The following is a 14850-nucleotide window of genomic DNA, read 5'->3' as shown; positions in this document are numbered from 1 at the left end:
TGCGACGTGCCTACATCACCTGGAGGCAATGCTAGGGGCATAACCTAGGCGCAATGCTCCAGTTTGTGGGCAAAACCTCTATAGTAGAATTAGCATCTTACAGTTTTCCCCAAAACCCATAGCGTCGCCCCCTGACATCATATGTGGCTACGGCATTTCTGGCTGACATAGGCACATCGTCTTTATTTCTGGATTCTTGCTTTTGGTGGGAGGGGGTAATTTCCCCTGGCTTCTGATTGCCCTAAAATGGGGGGAGAGGCTCAAAACTGGGGGATCTCCTGCTGCCAACTGGGGATTGGCAACCTTGACTCAGTGTGATCCAGCATTGTTTTATCCTCACAAGAACTACCATGTAAAGTAGGTTAGGCAGAAATTAAGTGACCGGCCCAAAGTCGACACCCGGTGAGCTTCTTGGGCCGAGTGAGGATGCAGTCTCGGCCTCCACAAATCCTAGTCTGACATAAGGCTAAGCGCTATACTATGCTGGCTCTGTGTTGTTGACCTGGCCAGCATGCCTTGCAGAGTTCTCTTGATTTTCTGTTTCATGATTAAGGGAGTGATTAAGGGAGTTGACCTGGCCAGCATGCCTTGCAGAGTTCTCTTGATTTTCTGTTTCATGATTAAGGGAGTGTAGGTTTCTAATCCATTTTTGCAATTATTTCGATAATCAGCCCACCCAAATAATTAAACAGGACATGACGAATTATGTCCATATAACCTTTGCCGTCAGGTCACAGCTGATTTATGATGTCACGGTTGGGTTTTCAAGGCAAGAGGCGTTAAAAGGTGGTTTGGCATTGCCTGCCTTTGCCATGGCATGTTTTTGGCAGTGATGCTTTGTATACCTGGTGCTTGGGGGATTCCTGGCATTCTGGCCCCTCTGGTGAACCACCTGAGGGCACCTTGATTTTGAGCACTGTGTGATGTGGACTGTTGGACTGGATGGGTCACTGGCCTGATCCAACATGGCTTCTCTTATGTTCATATATGGAGCAGAGGTCCATCAGTGGCTATTAGCCACAAGGTATAGAGGGAGCACTCTGTCTGGGACAGTGATGCTCTGTATTCCTGTTGCTTGGGGGGCAACAGTGGAAGGGCTTCTGGAGTTCTGGCCCTGCTAGTGGACCTCCTGAAGGCACCTGGGTTTTGGCCACTGTGTGATACCGAGTGTTCGAGTGGCTGGGTCACTGGCCTGATCCAACATGGCTTCCCTTATGGTCTTATGTTCTTATAGCGGCACCAGGATTCCTTGGTGGTTTCCCATCCAAATACTTAATGCAGCCAGATCTGACAAGATCAAACTAGCCTGGGCTATCCAGGTTATTACTAATAAAAACGTTGCCAAAAATGCACTTAGACCTTTGCAACAATGAATGCACATTGCTTGGTGAAAGGACCAGTCTCTCTTTTAAACCTAAGTTAGTAGCAACCCTGGAGAGTGCTGGCTATAAATTAGCATTGGGCAGGAAGGATCATATCCTTTTCTCGATGCCATCATTGTCATCTCTAGTAGAATCTTCCCTTGGCATTTGACCCGTGTGTTTTCACTATCCAAAGAAGTAGCAGTTTTGAGGCGAGGGTTGTATCAGCAAAACTGGAGAGGAAAGGGCTAGACCTAATTGCCTTTCCAATTTGGGGTCCCCTGAGACTGCTAGTAACAGAACTTTTAAAAGACAAATGGTGACTCTCAAGTCTGTTGTCCAGTTTGGACCTGAATTTCAGCAATGGTGGGGTGCTTCATAAAGGAAGGGGCTCAGTTCTCTGAGCAAATAGAGCAATGTTTGTTTTAATCAGGCTTAATGGTGTTGTAGGATTGACAGGTCAAGTGTATGGCTGTAGGAGGTTACGTGGAAGCTCGAGAGGGCTGAGCTTCAGCTGTGCCTAGCCGTCAGACCATCTAAGAATGGTGCACAGGGTGTTTTGTGCTTGGTGGAGGAAGAAGTTCAATGTACAATCAGTTGATTGGGGCGCCAAAATGGTTTGTAGGTTCGGTGTGGGGTGGGAGAAGGCAAATGGCACAGCTTGCACCAGTCGCAGATGCCCACCAGAGTAGGCATTAAAAAAAGTATAGTGTCTAGATCACACGAGGTAATGTTACCATGCTCTGGTAAGACCTCACTTGGAGTATTGTGTTCAGTTTTGGCCACCACAACTGAAGAAAGATGTAGAGAAACTGTCCAGATGTATGAGGTAAGGTTGGGGGGGGGCGTGGTCTGTTTAGCCTGGAGAAAAGGCAACTAAGAGGTGATATGATAACCATCTTCAAATACCTGAAAGGCTGTCATAGAAGATGGAGCAGAGCTGTTTTCTGTTGCCCCAGAGGGTCAGACCAGAACCACTGGGTTGAAATTAATTCAAAAATTTGGCTAAACATCTGTAAGAAGTTCCTAACAGTTAGAGCAGTTCCTCAGTGGAACAGGCCTCTTCAGGAGGTGTCGAATTCTTCTTTAGAAGTTTTTAAGCAGAGGCTAGATAGTCATCTGACATTAATGCTGAATTTATGAACTTATGCAGATTGTGAGTGGGAGTGCAGGAAAGGATGTGCCAGTGTTTGTCTCTTGTGGCCCTTCTTGCATAAGTAGAGAATTGCTAATTGCTGCTGTGGCATGGTAGTTGAATTTCCTCCAGGCCAGGCTGGATTCTGGAGATTTTTCATGGAGGGATCACTTGGGCATGCAATTGGGGTCACCATGGGTGGGCAGGTAGTTGTGAGTTTCAGCATTGAGCAGGGGGTTTGACTAGATGACCCTGGAGGTCCCTTCTGATTCTGTGATTCTAGGGTGGCCAGGTACCAGCACTTGGGGACAGGGGATATGGTTGCCAGATCCAGGCTGGGAAACTCCTGGGAATTTGAGGATGGAGCCTGGAGAGGACAGGGACCTCAGTGTGGCACAACACCGTAAAATCCCCCCCCCACACACACTCCTTACAAAATATCTGTTTTCTCCAGAGGATCTGTTCCCTAGTCTGGAGATGACCTATAATTCCAGGGGATCCCCAAGTTCCCACCTGGAGGCTGGCATCCCTGCATCAGACCCGGACCATTGTCACCAAAGGCCCAGAGGAGGGTGTAAAGATGTTGCCTTGGAGCTAGTGAAGGCAGCTCTGGAGAATGCTGGTGGTGGCAAAATAGGTTGGGCCCTCCCTGCTAGGAATGGTTCAATTTTTACATAACACATATGGGTCTTTTACTGTTGGCTGTCTTGGGATCAGCCCCGACCTGAACAGCCCAAGTAAGTCTGATCTCATCAGATCTCAGAAGCTACGCAGGGCCTGGCTAATATTTGGATGGAAGACCTCCAGAGATTTGGGTGATAATTCCTCCAAGGAACACTAGGGGACATGACGTAGAGGCAAGCAATGGCAAACCACCTCCCAACATCCCTATCCTCGGATCTCCTGGCTTCACTACAGATGCCATACGACAAAGAAATGAATAACATTGGGATCTTTGAATTCCTGATTTCTCAGGCCATGTTTCCCTTATTTTCTCCCATGTTTTGCCAAGAACCATGTGTATACCATGTGGCAGTACAACTTCCTGGCTGGGTTTGTCCCCCACCCCGTTTCCAATTACATAAAAGCCATGTGTGTGTTTGAAAATAGCGGACAGGCTCTCTGGTGTGAGGATTACTGCTGATGGTTTTTACATAATGGATTAGCCACAGTTAAGCATCTTATTCAAGCCCAGGAGGAAAAAATAAAGCTAATTAGTGCCTTTCTAGACCCCCTTATTTAAGGGTGGCTAGTCTGAGCCGTGAACATTTGGACCTCTGTAGAGTGGCAAAAGAAAGCCAGATTCAAATTGCGGAGGCGCCGTGAATTGATCAGGTAGGTTTCTTGATCGCTGTAGGCACTCTTACGTTTTATGTATGTCCCTGTATTCCTGTTCTGCTGAAAAGTCTAGCTAGCTACCTGAGAGTTCTTTACATAGAACATTCCAAGTCTGTTTTACCAGCATTTTTAATGTGAAGTCCAGGGCAGACAGCTCTGGGTTGGGAAATACCAAGCGATTTGGGGGAGTGGAGTCTTGGGAGGGTGAAGTTTTTTGGGGAAGGGCCTCAGCAGGGCATAACACCCTATAGTCCATCTTCCAAAGCAGCCATTTTCTTCAGAGGAGCTGATCTCTGTCATCTACAGACTAGTTGTAATTCGGGGAGATCTCTAGCCACCACCTGAAGTTTGGCAAACCTTGTGAGATCTGATAGGCCTGGTGGCAATGAAGGTAGCATATGTTTGTGACACAGATAGTGTGAGCCATTGGTTCCTTTCATTGTTATCCACAGGCTTGGGGATACTGGGTAGACCAGCTAGCAGGTTTTGACGGGTAGCTACTGTATATTGTTTTCTGTTGAAAAAAAATCTAATCCCACTTCTCCAGGGAACCTGCTCGGAGCAGCTTTACAAATAAAAACATGATGAAACCTCTGGAGATGGGATGGAATTACAAGTGATCTACAGGCAACAGAGATCAATCTGGCCCAAGAAAATTATGCTTTGAAGGGTGGACTGTTTGGAATTACACTCCACTGAAGTCCCTCCCCTTCCCAAACCCCACCTGTCCCTAATTCCGTCCCCAAAGCTCTGGGCATATCCTAATCCAGATTTGGCAATCCTATAAAAAGCACACATGTCTAAAAGTCATTAGCCAATTAAGCCGAAGCAAGATTTCAGGGGAGGGGACGATGGCATGGCTTGTGTAAATGCTTATTTATTGATATTTTATTTAGACCATACTTTTCTCCCCAGGGAGGACGCAACACATATTATTGCATTGTTCTCCCTTCGTCTACCTTGTCCTCTCAACAACCACCCCATGAGGCAGGCTAGGCTGCGAGACTGTGACAGGCCCAAGGTCACCCAGTGAGCTTCCATCTAACCTGGTTTTCACCAAGTCTTAGTTGAACACTCTAACCACTACGCCACACTGGTGGTAGGAACTATGTGTTGGAGTCTAGGAGAAGCGGTACGATTTGTGAGGGAAGCATTGGATGGTGGCTGGGCACAAACTTTATTTATTTATTTATCTTTATATTTATATACTACTGCTCTCAAAAGTCTCGCGGTGGTTTACAGAGATTCATAAGAACAATAAAATTCCATAAAACCCCATTAAAATGTAATTAAAACACAATATCCCGCTGGTGGATAATAAATATACAACCCACTCCCCTCCCCTCATCCAGCAAAGGTCTATTACTCTCCATCTGGGAGCAAGGGACTTAATTGGTTTTGGCTAGAGATCCACAGCTGACAGTGCCAGGAGTCGCCCTGGCCTCAACCATATGCCTGGCAGAAGAGCTCCGTCTTGCAGGCCCTGCAGAAAGCTGACAAATCCCTTCCGGGAGCTTGTTTCACCAGGTTGGGGCCTACAGAAAGTTGCAGGTTCAGTCCCCAGCATCACTAGACCCTCAGCTGTGCTTTCCAGGGAGATGTGACGTAGGTCTTTGTATTCTCCCCAGCTGCGACTGGATTGAAAGGTTGGATATTGAATTGAAAGGTTGGATATTGGTATTTAGGGGGATTGCCCACTCGGTCTGCATACCTGTGTTACCTACTTGGCTCCATATTTGATATGATTGTATGCTTCCGGTGTGTAACTTGTCCATAGGATGGATAAACTAACAAACAAATAGGAGAGCCATTGTCAGGAGGAGGTTGTAGTGGGAGAGAAAAACCAATGGCCTGACTTGGGGTTTGTTCGTAGTATCCTGTGGCTTGCGCAAGCCATGCTGCAACAATCCTTTGGAAGGATTCCAGGGGTCAGCACAAAACTCTGCACCCGTCGCAGTGCTCTGGATTTGGATTATGGCAATCTGTTTACTTTGAACTATATGTGATCAGTCTGCTGACCTTCCCCTTCCTTTCCTCCCCAGTTCTAGTTAATTCTCTAGCTTGATGCCCTGAAACGGCTTGTCCTTTGTGATAACCTTAAAGCCAGGCAGATTCACACTTTTAGTTGACTTCTGAATGCAGATGTCGGCTTTCTTGACTGTGGAACGGCTGAGAGTAATTGAGACCCTGCTAGGAGGCTCCATCTGTCTCCTTCCAAGCATGGAGGCAACAGTACAGCATCTTCCTCTTAGAGGTTGTGGTGTTGACAGAAATATGCTTTCCTTGCAGTGCAGGTGGAAGTAAGCCTCTCCTGCTGTTAAAGGTCTAAGGGTCAAATGGTAAATCTCTTTGGTCGGCAGATATGGGCTCATGTGACTGAATTCTTTTCCAGACAGAAGCATCTCAATGCTCATAGAACATCTGCTCCTGGTGTCTAGTTTTCTCACTTAGTTTTTTCTGAAGGGTTTTTTTTCCCTGCATGGAAAAGCTTTTGAGCCCATCCAAAGCCCAGACTCCGGTTTACTCAGTGAGAACTAGGCCTTTAAATTGCATCCCCTTTTCATGCAATTCTAGGACAAGCCCCACTAACTGATTTAGGGGGGGACATGCAAAAGATCAAGGTGCAAAGGTTTCAAAATGGTTGGCATTTTACGGAAGAGAATTGGTAGGGGAAGTGGAAAGTGAGCTTCATTATGGAGGCCAAAGAGTGTGACAGTCACTAGCAATGGTTCAGCAAAATCCAAAACCACAGATGGAACTCAAGAAGCTGTCTCTGCTGGGTAAATGCAAGTAAGATAATACTTGCCCTTCTTTCAGTGCAAATTCTAGTGCATTTTGCAGCTGGATTTTACTGTGTGCAGTCTACTCGCAAACAATCACTAAAGGGAATAGCAAGTGGATTGCAAGCTCATTATTCAGTATATATGTGAAAGGATTACACAGATAGGGGGTAATGCTATTCCAGAAAGCAAATGCCAGAAGCAAGCATTTCTCTGGGCCTTATCTTGCTGTCTTTCTGTTGGTCTGCTGGCCAGCCTAGCCTGGTAAAATATGGATTCCGCTCTACTAGCTGTTTGCATTTCTTGAAACAATGGTATGCAATGACTTTAGCAGCAATAATCTGAAGGCTCCAACTTTTGCCTATTATCTTTTAATAATAATTAACATCGCTCATATGTAGGGTATCTGTTGGTTCAGATCATTAGATTTCACAGCTTCCCACACTCTGTGAATTCCCCTAGTAAAAATGCATTTGCTAGGGTTTAGGGAAGTGTAGCCTGTTATCACAGAAGGAGTGCTAGAGAACGAGAACAAAAGTAGTTAACTAAGTGTGATTTTTTCCCCTTTTCTCCAGAGCCGAACAGCTGTGCTGCTTTACAGAATGAAATACAACCAGTGCACGTTCTTAGTGATCCTACTGTCCATCATTGATGACTGTTTGGCACAGACTTCATGTGCAGTAGAGTCTTTCACTGTGAAGGAGAATTTTGACCCCAAGAGGGTAATTATGAACATATTTCTGATGCAGAGGGGAGTACTATACCAGTTGAATGCAAATCTGCAGCGGATGCATTAGATTAGTATATACGGCTTCCAAAGTTTCCTTGTGATATGTTCGATATGCTGCAGTGTTTCTTGAATATTCAGAAATGTTGTCTGCATTTATAAGCAGGGTTGCCAGCTCAGGGTTGGGAAATACCTGGCGATTTTAGGGGCGGAGCTTGAGGAGATCCTTCTCAGTGAGTTATAACGCCATAAAGGCCATCTTCCAAAGTGGCCATTTTCTCCAGGTGACCTGATTTCTATTGCTTAGAAATTAGTTGTAAGGCCAGGAAATCTCCAGCTACCACCTAGAAGGTGGCAACCCTATTAAGATCTACCTTCTAGGAAGTCTCTGTTTGACAGTTTAAGCTTGGTATGCATGTTATCTGTGCTATTTAGCATTGGAATGCCAGAGTGAGGCCATTTGTGTGACCATTAGACAAAGTGCTTGGTTCAAATGAGTAACTCCAAAGTGCTGGCAAAGAGATTCCAGAGCAGGGTCTGGTTGTGCTGTTCTTAATTTGTTTGCCAAAAAGTTATGCAAATGATGTATCCTAAATTGAAGGAAAGGAAAAAAAATGTCTCTCACTGAAGTAATCAGCAAATGTAATGAGATATATAGGCATAAACAGTTTGAGGACTGCAATAATAAAATGTAATCAAATGCTGAGCAAATGGCACTGCATATAAACAGCAAGAGCAATGTGATTTGCCACTCATGGGGAAAACAAGGGCACTTAAATGAATTGCAGTGCTTCCAAGCAGAGGAATGCCTTTCCAAAACAGGCAAAAGGGGAGCATTTTAAATAGCCACTCTTAAAGATGTGCTTTGCATTAACCCAAGGTGCAGTCCAAAGTAAGATATTCTCTTTGGACAGTGGATGCTCCCTGCACATGACTGTGCACAAAGAAGTCTTGGAAACTCTAAATGAAGACTGATAAAAGACACACAGCTTGGCAGATGGCAGGTCTGTGATTGCAGAAGGGGCTCAATCACAAACAGATGGACAGAGAAGTCCTCATTGAAAATTGCCTGTATGTACCACCACTGGAAAACAACTTGATTTCAGTAACAGTGCAGTATGGAAGTGCTGGGATATCCAACAGATATCCAAGGCAAGCCATCACTAGATTTTATGCCCCAAATCACTCTCAATTGGGCGTTCTAACGTTTGGATTTTGATTAGGGTACTTGGTTTGCCTTAACTGTTGGTGATTGGTCTGCTAGCTTACCCTCTACTCTTGGGTCAAGTAGCAATCCAGCTTGATGTCATGTCATTCTGGATAACTTTACATGTCTTCTTGTGTTTAGTATGCAGGTAAATGGTATGCCCTAGCCAAGAAAGACCCAGAAGGCCTCTTTCTGCAAGATAACATCTCAGCCGAGTACACAATCGAGGAGGATGGCACCATGATTGCATCTTCTAAAGGCAGAGTGAAACTTTTTGGGTAAGACATTGCTATCTGCTCCTGTGCCATAGTCTTAGACCCTAAGCAGTGCAAGCCACGTTGCACTAGGGCAGGGGTAGCTAAACTGTGGCTCTCCAGTTGTCCATGGACTACAATTACCATGAGCCTCTGCCAGTACTGGTAATTGTAGCCCATGGACGTCTGGAGAGCCACAGTTGGGCCACCCCTGCCCTAGAGGAAGGCAACTTTGCCATCTCCCCGATTTTACTTTAGCCTTTTGTGATCCTTGAAAGTGTGTGTGTGGATCTGTCAGTGTATGCTTAGAGCAGGAGTCAGCAGCAGGCATGGGGAATCAAATCAAACCTCCTCATCTTCCTTTTTTAGTTTTAATATGAAAGAATGTTCAGTGATCTTGTCTGTCCACCTGCAGCCTGCGGATCAGCAGCAGATATATGAATGGCAGTACGCTCCTAAGCAGATCCTAGAACCCTAAGCATCCTTTAGGCCCAGAAGGATGTAATTCTGTCAAGGATACCCTGCCAATGTATTTGGCCTCTTGGAACTGGCGGGGTGCAATGGTTTGAGCAAAGGTATAGGAAGGTAATTCATACAGCAGGCTGTAAAACCAGCCCAGAGCTCTTGCTAAGTCATGAAACCAGTCTGTTCAGGCCAACAGATTGGAATGTGTGCGGAGATGTTGAGCGAGGTCAACTTACACAGTTCTCTAGGGCCGGCAAGAAGGAGCTCTTCCACCAGGCTTATGGCCAAGGCTGGTCTGGAGAAGTAAGCCACAAAACATCAAAGGGCCTCCCCCTGCTACAAATGCAGTAACAGTTGCACTTACAGTTGCACTCTTTCCCACCCACCCCCTCCAATGAGACGGAGAATTTGCATTACTTACTGGCCAAGCCGAGCCTCTTATGGTGCAGAGTGGTAAGCGGCAGAAATGCTGTCTGAGGGTGGGAGTTCGATCCCAGCAGCCGGCTCAAGGTTGACTCAGCCTTCCATCCTTCCGAGGTCGGTAAAATGAGTACCCAGATTGCTGGGGGGTCAACGGTAATGACTGGGGAAGGCACTGGCAAACCACCCCGTATTGAATCTGCCATGAAAACGCTAGAGGGTGTCACCCCAAGGGTCAGACATGACCCGGTGCTTGCACAGGGGATACCTTTACCTTTACTGGCCAAGCCAACAAGATCGGCCCCACAGTTAATATGGTCATTAACAGTTTGATTTTAATTGTTTTAACTATTTTAAATGTATTTTTCTACACATAAATGCTGTAAACCACCCTGAGATGCCAGCTGCTATATGCGCTGTCTAGAAATGAAATAAAAGAATGAATAAATCTTACACATCTTATGGAAAGACCTCATGACGGTGCTTCACTTGTTATCTGAGATGACTGTGCAGAGTGAAGCCTGGTCTATACATGTAGAAGAATGTTGTATGCCATGAAAGGTTATCTGTATCTATCTGTAGAGGAATGTGGTAGGACTCTGGGGTGATAGAGGGCCCCTTCAGGCACTGGGCCATGCCGTGTTTTTTTGAAATGCAAACGCTCCCCTGCAAAGATAAACAAAAACCTATGATTCTAGCCAGTCCATGCTGTGTTGTTTTGTGCTTACAGGGAATTGGGGTGGACTCAGGGAAATGTTGATCCTGCACTTAACAGTCTTGAAGTGGCACATTTCTTTCTGCCCATCCAGGTCCTATTGTCCTGTTTACATCTGGCTCTGACAGTGTTCCTATGCAAATTGTGATGTATCTGTCGGTCCAAGCACCGAGCATAGATGGAGCAGCGATTGATGTCCACTTCTGGGGTGTGCCATTAGCTCTACAGCTGAGCATTCTTGCATAAATGCAAGCAGCATGGCTGATGGGTCTGTGCCAGAGCTGGCTTCCTCCAGTAGTCGAACGGGCTGTCTCGGCAGTTTTGTGTCACAGTGATGTAAAGGAAGTGATGTAAAAACGAGGTAAATCCTGCTCTAGGTTACCTGTGTGTTCCCATTCCTCTGGTTTCAGATTCTGGGTGATCTGTGCGGACATGGCAGCCCAGTACTCCGTGCCTGATCCTACCACACCAGCAAAAATGTTCATGAATTATCAAGGCTTGGCAAGTTATTTGTCCAGTGGAGGTAAGGAAGACATCACCTGCTTGTGGCTGCAAATGTAGAGAAGTAGTGTGTGGTTAGGGTTGCCAGCTCTGGGTTGCGAGATACCTGGAGACTTTGGGGGTGGAGCCAGAAGTGGGAGGGATTTGGGGCAGGGAGGAACCTCAGTGGAGTCTCATGCTAGGGAGTGCCCCCTCCAGAGCAGCCATTTTCTCCGGGGGAACTAATCTCTTTTGTCTGGAGATGAGCTATAATTCCAGGGGATCTCCTGGTTCCATGTGGAGGATGGCATCCCTATTTATTTATTTGTTTGTTTATTTATTGTATTTATATATATACTGCCCTCCCCGGAGGCTCAGGGCAGCCTTACTTAGAAATGGGGTTGCTAGTAATATCCAGGTGCAGCCTGTTTTTTCCCCTGTAATTACAGCTGATTTCCAGACTACAGAGATCAATTCCCATGGAGGAAATAGCAGCATTGGATGGCAGACTCTATCTGTGGCATCACATCCCCACTGAGCTCCCTTCCCCCAAATCTCTAGGAATTTCCCAAGCTGCAGTTGGCCAAGCTGCCTGGAAATGTGTGAAAGCTGTGGCATGAGACTGTGTCCAAGGCATCTCCAGACATTATCTTAGCAAGGCGGGAGCAGCCGTAGTGTGTACAATGTTGTCAGAAGGCGTGGGCAGAGCCCACAATATGTCCATCCTATTTTCAGAGAAGGAAGGAGGAAGTCAAGCCCCGCCTGCTCTCCTGCTCTCTTTTGCCATTGGTTGCAAGCCTAAGGGCTGCAAGAAGCCTGTTCCGCCAAATGCACACAAACCGATTTGTGAACTGGCAAAAGGCCCATCAATTAATTGGCGGCCAGATCATCCCCAGCAAACTGGCAGGTGCTCGAGCATCCCTAGATATTCCCAGTTCCTTTGTTCCTTAAAAATCCAATAGTATGGTTAAGAGATTAAACGTTCCTTCAGAAAGCAGTCCTACACTTACACTGTATATTGTGAAATTTCCTATTAGTTTAATATTTGGTAAACCTGTTAGTGATTCCTATAATGCCGATTCATAAGTTGTCTATCACATCTATGAGAAACACATATCCATGCTTCCGTTATGCCAGTACCAAAGAGAACGATCCTACCCTCCATATATTTTCCCATCCTTCAGCATAACATACTAAGTTAGCTTTACATATGTTTAACACCCCCCTTCACCTCCCTTTCCGTCACCTTCCAGATCTCCTAATTTTTCCCAAAACTATGGGGATATAGCAGGATCCGTTGTCTGATTTTTGCACTCTGTGCTATGTTCTCAGGAGACAACTACTGGGTTATTGACACAGACTACGATAACTATGCCATCACTTACGCCTGCCGGACCCTGAAAGAGGATGGGTCCTGTGACGACGGCTACTCCATTATTTTCTCACGCAATCCTCGGGGTCTCCCCCCAGCCATCCAGCGCATCGTGCGTCTAAAACAGGAAGAAATCTGCATGTCAGGCCAGTTCCAGCCAGTGCTACAATCAGGTAAGCTTAAATCCTGAGAAGGCACGAGAAGGATACATCGCCCAGCGTGAGGAGGACTAACTTCAAAACAGCTTTGCTGGCATGCAGTGCTTATCTACCCAGGACCAGCTATACTCCTGGATTATTTAATGGGGTTGTTTTGATGTCCTCAGGCCCAGGAAAGAAATTAATCTCATCTGCCACCTTTAGACTTTGAAGCTGCAAAGGATCCCACCCCCCCTCAGTCAAGTCACAAGTGACTTTTGGTGACCCCATTGTTTTTTTTTTCAGGGCAAGAGATGTTTAGAGGTGGTTTGCCATGGCCTGTCACCACCTTGTTATTTATCGGTAGTGTCTATCCAAATGCTAAGCAGGGCCAACCCTGCTTAGCTTCTGGGATCTGATGAGATCAGGGTAGCCTGGCCGTCCAGGTCAGGGCTGGAAACAATTAGCCCCTCATTTATTTATGCCTTTTTAGGCCACTTTTCTCTGCATAAGGAGCCAGAGTGGCTTACAAAAAATGAAGGGAATTCCCAGCTACAAAAGATAAACAAAACACAACCAAGTCTTTGTCTGTTCCAGATCTGCTTGTTATTGTTGTTAGGTGCGAAGTTGTGTCTGACCCATCGTGACCCCATGGACAATGATCCTCCAGGCCTTCCTGTCCTCTACCATTCCCCGGAGTCCATTTAAGCTCCTCAGATCTGCTAAAGGGCCATAAACCTTTTGGCTTCTGCCCTTTGGTTCACTCCTCTCACCAGATTAAATACCTTCTTAAGGGGGTGGGGGTGGGAGGAATCAGCCTGGATGGCTCTCAAACTTCTGCTAGCTAGCAGGTGCTTTCTCAATTCCCTGTCTTTATATTTATATAGGGGATACATCTTATTTTATTTGGCTTTCAAGCGGACCTCATTCTGGTCACTTGTGTCTGCATTTTAAGAATAGAAACTTCCTGTGCAAGATCAGGCCAAGGGTCCAAAGATCTAGCAAACAAATTTTGCTCAGGGTCCCTGGCCCCAAGTCAATTAAGCTGGCCAAGAGGAACCCTCTTCTGAGTGAGATCAGAGTCCTGTGGGACCTTGAATGGTTCTGCAGGTTTTGCAAGACAGAACTGTTCCACTGGGACTGTGGTTGAGGTCTAAAAACATCAGAAATGTGCTGGCCTGTCAAACAATCCCAAATTATACCCAGATACAGTGGGTTGTGACCCTTCTTGCCTCCCGTTCTTTCCAGCCACTAGGCTGGAATTTAAGAATTTAAAATTATTTTATTAATCTGATTTTTAAAAATCCATATATAATACTCCATTTTTCAGTAGTGGGTAGCCAGATTCCATAAGGAGCATCACAGATAGACAGCTGTAACTTGCCCAATTTTTTGATGCACTGTTATTTAGTTAATGCTTCTAAATGCGGAGATACCATTCAGCTATAATGGCAAATAATTCTCAGCTGGCCCATTCCATATACGTAATCCTTTTAAAGCTAAGAAAATCACCCCCCTGTCTCTTGCTGTGTTGAATTTGTTACTTATACATCCGCATAGAATGAAGCCAGACTTTCCTTTGTCAGTCATGTGTGAACCTGTTGCCAATCAATGTCAGAGAATAACCCCGAGTTCTACAATTACAAGAAGAAGAAGAAAGATTTCTTTGTTCATAGTTTTCCTGCACCTGGTATTTGTAGGGCTGGCAGCTCCAGGTTGGGAAATACCAGGAAATCTGGGGAGTGGAGCCTGAGGTAGATTTCGGAAAGTGGGGGACTTCAGAGGGGCATGTCATACAGTCAGTCCTCCAAGGCAGCCATTTTCTCCAGGTGAATTAATCTTTGTCACTTGGAGATCAGAGATAATTCCAAGAGGAATGTCATACAGTCAGCTCTCCAAGGCAGCCATTTTCTCCAGGTGAATTAATCTCTGTCACTTGGAGATCAGAGATAATTCCAAGAGGCTGGCAACCTGAAGTATTTGAATGAAGTATAGTGATGCACTGATTGCCTCACATTGATGATACTGAATGCTCATTTATTTTGCCTTTCCCCCACAGGAGCCTGTTAAAAGAAATCCACACAGCTTCCAATTTAGAGTTGGTGAAGACTTCCAATCTCTTTACCTTGAAGTGGTCCCTTCACTCCCATAATTTGGATTAGTGCTTCTTCTCCAACACTTCAGTGCTGGGCTTTCTCTTTTGCACTTGGGTACGAGACACAAATCGTTAAAACTCTCAAAGAACTGTATTGATGTTTGTCAATAAACGTTTTTAAGTAATCTTTTCAATGGGCTCCCTTGAGCTGTGGGCACATGGGCAAAACCGTAGAGTTGGGTACCTCCGTGGGAGGTAGGGTTGCCAACTCCAGGTTGGGAAATTTCTGGAGATTTGAGGGTGGAGCCTTGAGGAGGAGAAGGACCTCAACATAATATGGCACCACAGAACCCAACCCCCAAAG

At 45.7% G+C, this 14850-nt stretch overlaps 1 protein-coding gene across 4 annotated transcripts in view; it reads left to right on the top strand.

The window, feature by feature from the left end:
* Positions 1 to 14671, top strand: part of LOC143841386 (purpurin) — a 40368-nt gene extending 25697 nt beyond the window's left edge. For 3 of the 4 annotated variants that reach the window (XM_077345620.1, XM_077345619.1, XM_077345621.1), the window contains exons 4-8: positions 7190 to 7336; positions 8690 to 8826; positions 10813 to 10925; positions 12215 to 12427; positions 14451 to 14671. In XM_077345620.1, coding sequence (XP_077201735.1) covers positions 7190 to 7336; positions 8690 to 8826; positions 10813 to 10925; positions 12215 to 12427; positions 14451 to 14461 — 621 coding nt within the window. In that variant the 3' untranslated portion in view covers positions 14462 to 14671. Of the gene's footprint in view, positions 1 to 3707; positions 3832 to 7189; positions 7337 to 8689; positions 8827 to 10812; positions 10926 to 12214; positions 12428 to 14450 lie in introns of those variants that run through there. The other variant, XM_077345622.1, reaches the window with a different exon arrangement.
* Positions 14672 to 14850: the final 179 nt, after the last annotated feature.

This window comes from Paroedura picta, chromosome 7, assembly GCF_049243985.1.
Source record: "Paroedura picta isolate Pp20150507F chromosome 7, Ppicta_v3.0, whole genome shotgun sequence".
NCBI lineage: Eukaryota > Metazoa > Chordata > Lepidosauria > Squamata > Gekkonidae > Paroedura > Paroedura picta.
The sequence above is the reverse complement of the archived record's forward strand: the minus strand, read 5'-3'. Positions and strand labels throughout refer to the sequence as shown.